The 11,440-nt window shown below is 44.5% G+C and overlaps 1 protein-coding gene across 1 annotated transcript; it reads left to right on the top strand.

The window, feature by feature from the left end:
• Nucleotides 1-618: 618 nt before the first annotated feature.
• On the top strand, nucleotides 619-1,815 carry LOC143287932 (uncharacterized). The gene has a single exon (XM_076596174.1). It carries the CDS (start codon nucleotides 619-621, stop codon nucleotides 1,813-1,815), a length of 1,197 nt encoding a protein of 398 aa, XP_076452289.1.
• The last annotated feature ends 9,625 nt before the right edge of the window (nucleotides 1,816-11,440 follow it).

Below are 11,440 nucleotides of genomic sequence, written 5' to 3'. Positions count from 1 at the left end.
TCCTTTGATATTGTCACTGTGTTGAAAACATTTTCCTTTGATATTGTCACTGTGTTGCAAACATTTTCCTTTGATATTGTCACTGTGTTGAAAACATTTTCCTTTGATATTGTCACTGTGTTGTAACATTTTCTGTTAAAAGATTCACTGTGTTGTAAATGTTTTCCGTTGACATTTTTACTGTGTTGTAACATTTCCTGTTAAAAATTCAATGTGTTGCAAACGTTTTCCGTTGACATTTTTACTGTGTTGTTAAAAAATTCACTGTTTTGTAAACGTTTTCCGTTGACATTATCACTGTGATGTAACATCTTGTGGTGGTATTTTACTGTGTTGAAACAAGTTTGGGTTTCATCCCTTTCCTGACATTTAATTTTTTTCTGTCTGTCGACATTCTAAGTACGTTGTAACGTGTTCTGTTGACATTTTTCACCGTGTTGTAAAGTGTTCTGTTGATATTTCAATCTTGTCATAACGTTTTTGGTGGATTTGTTGTTGTTTTTTTTGGTGTGTGTGTGTGTGTGTGTGTGTGTGTGTGTGTGTGTGTTGTTTGTTTCTTGCTGTTGTTGCTGTTGACATGTCAGCTGCTTTGTAAACGTTTTCTTGCAGTCACCAGCAATGTCCGCCGAGTCATCCTTCCAAGTGAACGTCACCACCACAAGCCGATCCAACATGACACCGCTTCAGGAAGAGGAGGCTTCTGTCGTAGCCGCCGTTGCTCCGGAAGGGTGCCGGGTGCTGTTCACAGACTCTAACGCCTTCATCCCCTGGGACAACCCGGAAAACATCCTGAGTCAGGCAGTCTCCGAGGCCATGGACACCGTGGTGGGCACCGTCTGCCTGCCCGTCCTCTTCCTCATCTCGGGCTCCACCAACGTCCTCAACATGCTGGTGTTCTGGAGGCAGGGGCTCAGGGAGCGCATCAACCTCTGCCTCTTCTACCTCTCGCTCGTCGATCTTCTGCACATGCTCCACGCCTTCTTCTGCAACGTGGACAGGATTTACCTCCCTTTCATGACGGATGACGAGGAGTTTGGTCCCGTGTTCCAGTTCATCGTGGATCACCACCTGTTGGGGTTCCGCAGCCTGACTTGGCTGTCCGGGTTCGTGTCCATGGTGATCGCGTGTGAGAGATGTTTCTGCGTCGTCAGTCCTCTCCGTTCCCAGACGGTGCTCAGCACCAGAACCACGGGGTTGATCCTGGCCTTTGCCACGGTCTTCTGCGTGACGGGGTCCCTGGTCAACGGCTCGCGCTGGAGCCTGCCCTGCATCTTTGATCCGCTGACCAACACCACGTCCAAAAGGTTGCTGACCAGCCAGTTCTACGCCCGCAACAGGGCTCACCTCAACGCGCTGACTCTGTTCGTGGCCACGATTCAACCCACCACCTACCTCACCGTCATCGTGGCGACGACGATAGTGATGTCTGTGAAGCTGAGGAAGATGACGGCCTGGCGAGAGCAGAGTACGTCCTCCACGAGCGCTGTGTCGTCACGTGAGGTGGCGCTGACGCGCATGCTCATTGCTGTGTCTCTGCTCTACATCGTCTGCTCAGCTCCTAACATGATTCTTGGTATCGGTATCATGTTTGTGCCGGGCATGAGCTTCAGCGGACGCTACTACAACTTGACCATGTTCTTCATCGACATCACAGAGCTGACTTCCTACATTAACGCCACGTTTAATTTCTTCATTTATTACTCGTTGGGCTCCAAGTACAAAAACACGCTGGAGTCGCTGATTTTCTGCAGGAAAGTGGATTTGACCACACACTCGTCAACTGCAAAGGATGTGACAGGGAAAGTTAGAGCATAACGAATTACACAAAAATCTCCGTCTAATATCACTTACCAGTGTAAAGACGTTAAACTAAAGAAAGAAAAAAACAACAACTTAAGCTATGAATAAGTTTACGTGCCACAATCAGACTTTGAGAAAAAGAAGTTCAAGAGCATATTAAAAAAACAGAAACAAAACAGTCTTCACATGGAGCATTAAAAAAAAAGAGAAAAAAAAGAGATATGACCATTTCTCTTTCATTATCATTTTATACCAAAACATTAACGAAAAAAACACAAGTATAGCTAAAAAAAAAAAAAAAAAACCAGCAAAAAATGAAATATAAAGGTAAGGTAATATGTTGAGGGCCGAAACATTTGACTGAGGGGGGCTTCTTCGCTGAAGACTTTGTATTGTCCAAGCCTCCCTATAGCCCTAGAGTTTCTTATTACTAAAGGTCATATTGCGCGGTTTTGAATTTGCATTCTATTCACGTTATCTACAAGCCAACACACAGCTTACCTACACGGGCACAGTTGAGGTGATATGTTAATGTGTAATTTACTTGTTTGCTCGTGTGGGATTTTTTGTGTTTGTCTACTTTTTAACATAAAGTTTGGATGCACCCAGGAGGCACATATCATTCACTTCCTGCCTTGTTGTGAGTCTCTGTACGTGTGCATTCCCATAGAGGCGACAGCAGATTGACCATACTAAACTGTGGACGGTGATGGATGAATTATCGTCATCAACGTTCTGTCGATTATCTTTAACTCTCTGCATACGAACGGCGAAAGAGACGACGTTAACAGCGTTTCACCCCAATTACCATCATCAAAATAGTGCAAGCGGAACGCTCTTATACTGAAGAGGTGAATGTTGACAAAGAATACCACAATTCTGACGACGGAAGCTAAATGTTGGGTCATTCAGACACCCACTGGACATCCGAGGGGTCTGTGTAGAGGAGAAGAGAGGACTGGCCGTACTGAGTGAGTTAAAGGTTTCTGTTGTGTGAAAGTGGCCAGTGTATATATTGTGGAAGGCAACTCTAATCACAAATTCTTGCTTTTTTCACGTATTGTTGCATGCTTTACATCGTAACAAGGTCTCTTTTGTCGGCATTCCATGGCCTTTTCTTTCTTTCTGTCATGTATCAGCTCGAATCAGCTTCTCATTATAAAACACGAACATGCTTAAAGATTTCATGCACCGGCAGAGTCTGTGCATTTTTTATGTCAGGTCATTATCGAACTTAACTATCCACGGAGGAGACAGTGCACTGTGTGCGTGTGTGTGTGTGTGTGTGTGTGTGTGTGTGTGTGTGTGTGTGCGTGTGTGTGTGTGTGTGTGTGTGTGTGTGTGTGCGTGTGTGTGTGTGTGTGTGTGTGTGTGTGTGTGTGCGTGCGTGCGTGCGTGCGTGTGTGTGTGCATCGATATGTGTGTGTGTGTGTGGGTGGGGGGGGAGTTGTGGTACTAGGATGAGGTAAGGAGGTGTGCGTAAGTCATTTTTGGTGTTGCACAGTTATTCTTTCTTTGTTTTTTGTTGTTGCTGTTAATAGTAACTTTGGCGAGTTCGTATCTTGGCATTTTATCATGGGGTTGAGGTAGAAGAGGTGTGTGAGTCACAATTCTTAGTGAGTTTGTGTCTTACCATTCTGTTATAGGGGTGAGGTGAGGGAGCTGTGTGGGTCATGAGTAATGTTACACTGCTTTTGAACGGTAAGCGAATTTGCATCTAATCTTTTTTTCTTTCTCTTTTTTTTTTATATTCCTGTGCCTGGATCACTGGATGCTAATGACTGGATGCTAATGACTGCATGCTAATGACTGGATGCTGATGACTGCATGCTAATGACTGCATGCTAATGACTGCATGCTAATGACTGCATGCTAATGACTGCATGCTAATGACTCGCTGCTAACGACTGCATACTAACGATTGGATGCTAATGACTGCATGCTAACGACTACATGCTAACGATTGGATGCTAATGACTACATGCTAACGATTGGATGCTGATGACTACATGCTAACGATTGGATGCTGATGACTACATGCTAACGATTGGATGCTAATGACTACATGCTAACGATTGGATGCTGATGACTACATGCTAACGATTGAATGCTGATGACTACATGCTAACGATTGGATGCTAATGACTACATGCTAATGACTGCATGCTAATGACTGCATGCTAACGATTGAATGCTAATGACTGGATGCTAACGATTGAATGCTAATGACTGGATGCTAATTAATGATTGGATGCGACTTCCTCCCCCATGTTGGTGTCTAGCGGTACTCAGACACCACACGTGGGAGATGTTGAGTCTTTTCCCTTCAGGAAGGAACTCTGGAACGAAGAGTATTTTGTTGTTGCTTCTTCATAGTTCTCTACACCACCCAGACTTGATTATTAATAAAGCACAAAGAAAAAAAAATAGAAAAAAGCTTGAATCTACAATGGTTCAGAACAAACTTAAACCCTCCACCACCCTTTTTTTTTAACAACCACACACACACACTCACACACGTGCACACACACACACACACTCACGCACACACACACAGAGGCACGCACACACACACACACACACACACACACACACACACACACACATGCACACACACACACTAGCTCGCGCGCGCGGGCGTGCAAACACACACATATACACACACGCGCGCGCTCGCGGCGTGCATGAACACACATATAAATGCAAAAAATGAGGTGCTGGTGTATGCGTTATCTCTGTCTCTGTCTCTCTGTGTCTCTCTGTGTCTCTCTGTGTCTGTGTCTGTCTGTCTCTCTCAAGGACAGCTGTGTGTGTGTGTGTGTGTGTGTGTGTGTGTGTGTGTGTGTGTGTGTGTGTGCGTGTGTGCGTGTGTGTGTTTTATTACCGAAATAGGAAGTGCATTTACAAGAAAACACCTCTGGTAAATGAGTTGTGCTTACGGCTGCATACCCCGCTGTTTGCTTGATTAAAAAAAAAATAAAAAAAGAAAAAAAAAAAAAAGAAAAAAAGATAAAAAAAAAAAAAATCTGCGTCATTTTACCATGCCCCCAAGAAAAAAACAAAACTGTCAGCTTTCTCACGCGGTCCTCACAACAAAATGAGACAAACTGCTGTCCCGACTATCCGGACGAGAATTTGATCATAGTGCTGAGCGCCTTGTCTAAGCTACATCCCCAAACTCTCTCGGCTTAGAGGACTTTGATGAAGACAGTCGGCGTTGGGAGGGTCCCCCCAAAAGTTTAACAAGCTCCTCCGTGATTGTAGTACTAAGAGCCAGTGCAGTTTTGCCTCCCAGTTTGTTTGTTTGTTTGTCTGTTTTTTGGGGTTTTTTTGTGTTTTTTTGCTTGTTTTTTTGTTGTTTTTTTGTTTTTTGTTTTGCTGCCCCAATATCTGCACCGTTTCAGTGGCATTACTCCCACGCCGCTCATTTACATTCCCCCATACACGGCCACACCCGGTTCGTCCATCGCAGTTCCAGCGTCGGCAGTCCACAGGGAACCATCGATGTTAGGTCGTCAGGAGGCCACACACCAGAGGAGACCCTGCACTGCTGCTGAGTCACTTCGGTGGTGTTCAGTGGTGCCTGTTCTGTTTTAACGTACTTAGGACACCACCTACTAAGCCCCCTACTAACGACAATAATGGCTTGGTCGCGGAGCCAGACTGAGTGAGCGTCCCTCCCAGAGTGGAGACCGCCACCACGCCCCTCAAACAACAGCCCCCCATGAATCTGCCGACACTGACGACATTGACAGGACTCACCCCAAGCACGGAAGTGGAGGGGTATCGAAACTGAGGTCACCATGAGAGCAGGGCATGAAAGTTGCTTTTTTATTTTATTTTAGCCATAGTCCTTTACAAAAGACTGAGCTATAAATGAACCCATACTGCAGTGGAGAAACCATTGCTCATACGGCTCTCACTTTGCCGTTGCTTACAGTGCTGGACTTTCAATCTGAGGATCCCGGGTTCGAATCTTGGTAACGGTGCCTAGTTATTAAAGGGTGGAGATTTTTCCCGATCTCCCAGCTCAACCTACGTGCAGACCTGCTAGTACCTGAACCCCTTTCGTGAGTATACACACGAAGAAGATCAAATACGCGCGTTAAAGATCCTGTTATCCATGTCAGCGTTCGGTGGGTTATGGACACAAGAATATGCCCAACCATGCACATCCCCGAAAACAGAGTATAGCTGCCTAAATGGCGGGATAAATAAACAACACGGTCATACACCGTAAATTGTCACATGTCTATTTGAGTATGTGTACGTGTGTGTGTGTGTGTGTGTGTGTGTGTGTGTGTGTGTGTGTGTGTGTGTGTGTGTGTGTAACTGAAACTTGATTGAATGACACAGGAAACGAATGACGAGCACACAAAACGGCAGCTGTCAGTCGGCTCTACCCAGGTAGGCAGCCTGTTGTGCAAATGGCCCCGTGTTTGTAAAGCGCTTGGAGCTTGGTCTCCGACCGAGGATAGGCGCTATATAAGTACTCATATTATCATCATCAAACACGTCAATCTGTGATTGAAGCGAACGGCAGGACGGGCCAGACAGCGAGGCAGTGGCACAGGGCGGTCAGGTCAGAGGGTGTGGCTCTGGAGATGGCACTCTGCGGTGTAACATCCCTGACTCACGGTGCGACAACGCAGACTGGCCTTCTCCTGAGCAGCATCTCCGCCATGGTGTGTGTGTGTGTGTGTGTGTGTGTGTGTGTGTGTGTGTGTGTGTGTGTGTGTGTGTGTGTGTGTGTGTGTGTCTGTGTGTCTGTGTGTGTGTAATTCATAGTTTTGTTTGCGTCTGGCCTATTCTTCTAATGTTCATGTGGATTTTGAGATCTTTCCTGATGACGTGGAGTGATACCTTGGCGGTTTGATGCATTGCTCAGCTCAGCTCATAGCTATGAGTATTGTGTGTTCTCGGTAGAGTTCTTCCTGAGTTCGGCGTTCTTCGTTGGGCTGCGCTGCTGGTCAGGCATCTGCTTGGAGATGTGGTGTAGCGTATATGAATTTGTCCGAACGCAGTGACGCCTCCTAGAGTAACTGAGCTGACTCTTCGGTTTGACATCTTCTCTTCCTTTTTTTTTTTAAGGTGGCGAAAACAAAATCATGTCATTGTCAATTGATGCCCTAGATATGTACAAAATTGTTCTTTTGAATTATGATTGCCCATTCCTTTTGGGATTGACAAAAGAATGGGTACAATCAGTGAACGGACGGAACTGAAAAGACTGACTATTCTACTGTTGGTGTGTTTGAATGCGAAGTTGGGGGAAGTGATTGTCTTTGTCTGCGTAGCCATGTGTCGTAGAGTGCGTGCACAGCCGGTTTTGACCAGATCACGCCCCTTAGAGAGGCCACTGTGGCGCCGTCTTCGGTGATCTCCTGTTCTGGCAACGGTTTACAGTTGGCCGGGTTTTCTCTTGGGAGTTTTCCTTCTCTTGGAAGGACTGCCTGCTGAGGCTAACGACTCCATCTGCCCGGACTTTTCCTCAGGGTTGACTCCCGAAGCCTTTCCTATGAGTGGGTATGGCCGCAAGGCAGCGGAGGTTTGAAATCAGAGTTTTCCTTCTCTTAGATGAGCTGTCTTCCCAGACTGATGAGCCCCATCTACCCAAAGCACTGGTTTTCAGGCGCCAGGTGACCCGCCTTCGCCCCTTCTCCTATCAGTAGTAGCAGTTCCGCCGGGCTTATATCTAAGCCACACGAGCAGGCTAGGAGCTGGACTTAGTTGTCAGAGGCTGTTGGAGACGTGCGCCGTGCGGGGCATTTTATAGACAATGGGAGCTTGTCCCCATTGCCACCCCTCGACTATGTCAACTTTGGGACCGGGGGAAGTGACTGACTCTTTGTTGTTGTTTTTTTCTTGGTTGCAATGGTGTGTTTGAATGCAAAGTTGGGGCGGTGACTAACTCTTCCTGTGTTTTTGCATTGTATTTGTATTTTTTTTTTTATCAGCAACAGATTTCTCTGCGTGAAATTCGGACTGCTCTCACCATGGAGAGCGCGTCACTACACTACAGCGCCACCCTTTTTTTTCTTTTTTTTTCCTGCGTGCACTTTTATTTGTTTTTTCCTATCGAAGTGGATTTTTCAACAGAATTTTGCCAGGAACAACACTTTTGTTGCCGTGGGTTCTTTTACGTGTGCTAAGTGCATGCTGCACACGGGACCTCGGCTTATCGTCTCATCCGAATGACTAGCGTCCAGACCACCACTCAAGGTCTAGTGGAGGGGAGAAAATATGGGCGGCTGAGCCGCGATTCGAACCAGCGCGCTCAGATTCTCTCGCTTCCTAGGCGGACGCGTTACCTCTAGGCCATCACTCTACATGTGTGTGATTTTAGACAGTGTTGTCTTTCTTGACGACAATCCTTCCTGCTGGAAGCTTCGTTCATCATCAACATCTTCTTCTTCTCCTTCTTCTGCGTTCACTCGTATGCACACGAGTGGGCTTTTACGTGTATGACCGTTTTTACCCCGCCATGTAGGCAGCCATACTCCGTTTTCGGGGGTGTGCATGCTGGGTATGTTCTTGTTTCCATAACCCACCGAACGCTGACATGGATTACAGGATCTGTAACGTGCGTATTTGATCTTCTGCTTGCATATACACACGAAGGGGGTTCAGGCACTAAGCAAGTCTGCACATATGTTGACCTGGGAAAAAAAAAATCTCCACCCTTTTACCCACCAGGCGCCGTCACCGTGATTCGAACCCGGGACCCTCAGATTGACAGTCCAACGCTTTAACCACTCGGCTATTGCGCCCGTCGTTCATCATCAACGATTTCTGAATGTCATATCTCACCAGCCTGTCGGTGTCACTGTCATGCTTCAGGTCTTGCAGCAGCAGCAGCAGCAGCTACTGGTAACGCTGCAGCATCCCCTCAGAAAGCTTCCTGTGCGGCAGCAACATGACGCTCCTGGAAACTGCCGTCCTGGGAACTGTCATCGTTCTCCTGGTGTCTCCTTGTTTCGCTCTGGAGGTGACCTGCTTGGCAGATGTGGTGTAGCGTATATGGTTTTGTCCGAACGCAGTGACGCCTCCTTGAGCTACTGAAACTGAAACGGAGGTGACCTTTTTTGGGGGGAAACTTTATTTCTGTGAGCTGTATTTTCTGACACGAAACGTTGCTTTACAATTTGCATAGCGCTTCCAGACAATGAAGTATATCCAGATATTATAGAACCTTGCCCAAATTCCATTAAATTCTACTTACTGTTTTCTAAGAGAAAAAAAAAAGAATACTGTTAAAACTTAGATTCTTTGTTACTTCTGTACGTAGTTCCGTCTTCATTAAAATTTTGTCTGTTGATAAGGACAAATTTTTTTGTTGATATTCTTTCTGAAATATTACTTGTTAATGTGGATTTGAGTGATGGAACGAATGGACCTGTTTCTAGTTTTTGGCATCTCTCTTTTTGTTTCCATGGTGTGTGTGTGTGTGTGTGTGTGTGTGTGTGTGTGTGTGTGTGTGTGTGTGTGTGTGTTGGGGCTCATGTACGTTTATGTGTATTTGACTGTGCTTTCATATCTGTGAAGCTGCATGTTTGGTGCATATCTGTTATGCATATGCGTGTGTATGTGTGAATGTGTGTCTACATTTTTTTAATTTTTTTTTTACATTTATTTGCTTATTCATCATCATTGTTGTCTTTTTTATTTTATTTATTTATTTATCTATTTATTATTATTATTATTATTATTATTATTATTATTATTATTATTATTATTATTATTATTATTATTATTTATATATTTTTATATTATTATTATTATTTACTTATTTATTTATTTATTTATTTATTTATTTATTTATATATTTATTCATTTATTTATTTTATTTATTTATTTATTTTTTTGTACATCAAGTTTTTGCGCCTTATACATATTATTATTAGTAGCAGTAGTTCTTTTTTTTATGTATTTATCTATTATTATTATTATTTCATTTTATTTTATTTTTTTATTTTTTATTTTTTCTCAAGGCCTGACTAAGCGCGTTGGGTTACGCTGTTGGTCAGGCATCTGCTTGGCAGATGTGGTGTAGCGTATATGGATTTGTCCGAACGCAGTGACGCCTCCTTGAGCTACTGAAACTGAAACTGAAACCATGGTGTGTGTAAGAGATGAATGCATTAAATGTTTCAATGCCCCCCCCCCCCTCCCCTCTCCCCCAGGAGGTACAGGAAATAAATAGATTTCTCGCCTTGCCTTGTTGGTGTCCTGTGCGTTCGTCAAGAACAAAGTCGACAGTTTGCTGAGGACAGATTGTTGTGGTGGTCATTTCCATGTTGTCGTTAGCTAGAAGGAATCCATAGAATGAAGGAATACGTTATGAATGATCTATCAAGCTTTGTGTTAAGTAAGGGGACTTTCTGCTTCATTTTAATCAATGTGTTCCCAATCCAGTAAGAGCTAGACTAAAAAGAATCAACATACGTGCAGACCTGCTAGTGCCTGAACCCCCTTCGTGTGTATACGCAAGCAGAAGATCAAATACGCATGTTAAAGATCCTATAATCCATGTCAGCGTTCGGTGGCTTATGGAAACAAGAACATACCCAGCATGCACACCCCCGAAAGCGGAGTATGGCTGCCTACATGGTGGGGTAAAAACGGTCGTACACGTAAAAGCCCACTCGTGTACATACGAGTGAACGTGGGAGTTGCAGCCCACAGAAGAAGAAGTAGAATATACTCACAATCCAGTAACAGGTATCTGCATGACGTTGGACACAGACATTACACGGCAGGTTTCTTTGAAGACCTTGTTTCGTGATGTCCCTCCGTGGGCGCTGATGGACTTCCTGAAAGAAGTGAACATTTTTAATCAGATTTGGTTTTAAACTATGGAAGGGTTTTTTTTTTAACTTTGAGTGGAAAGCTTAAAATGGTAACTAGTTTTTATTGTTTGTTTTCATTTTCACCCTTGCAGTAGGTATTAACGTGGCGATAGCCTTCAGATGGCCTTAGTGGTCGGCGAGGCTCTAGGCACCATAATTTCATTTCATTTCAGACTAAAAAAAGGATCTTGGTAAAAGTCAAATTTCATGAGATAAGGAAGGCAATGTGTCGACCTACAGGCTCCTCTTCTACCAAATGAAATATGGTTTCTTCAGGCAACTTAGCCTACATCTTCTTGTTTTACGTCGACACCAGGTAGCCACAACCCTTTTATCACCTTCTCCCAGTTCCTTCTCCGCTGCCATTTCCATGTGTCATGATTTCAAGATCAGCTGTCTTAACCCTTTCACCGCCAGTCAATTTAGAGTACAAAATTTCCTTGTGATATTAAGACAGAAAAGACAGTGGCTAAAAATAACTGGGGATTCCCCCTGCGATGTATAGAAAATACGGCCTATCCTACCACCGTACATTGAGAGCAGTAGGTTCATGGATAACAGACCAATGAATGGTCGCCTTTCAGTGACATGGGTCCTCTACCACGCCTGTGCATAAATGCGAGCTTGGCGGTGAAAGGGTTTAAGTTTACGGTTTATAATTAACCATTTTCATTGTGATCGCAAAGGAATTCCTGACTTACACCCAGCAGCACTGTTCATTTTATTCACCCTCCCCTTGGAGTGTTGGCCTAGAGGTAATGCGTCCACTTAGGAAGCGAGAGAATCTGACC

Source organism: Babylonia areolata, chromosome 12 (genome assembly GCF_041734735.1).
Source record: "Babylonia areolata isolate BAREFJ2019XMU chromosome 12, ASM4173473v1, whole genome shotgun sequence".
NCBI classification, from domain to species: Eukaryota; Metazoa; Mollusca; class Gastropoda; order Neogastropoda; family Buccinidae; genus Babylonia; species Babylonia areolata.
Note: the sequence above shows the minus strand (reverse complement) of the source record. Positions and strands in the feature narration are given on the sequence as shown.

Excerpts from the sequence above, each read along its gene's own strand:
- LOC143287932 (XM_076596174.1), top strand. The coding sequence starts at position 619 with ATGTCCGCCGAGTCATCCTTCCAAGTGAACGTCACCACCACAAGCCGA.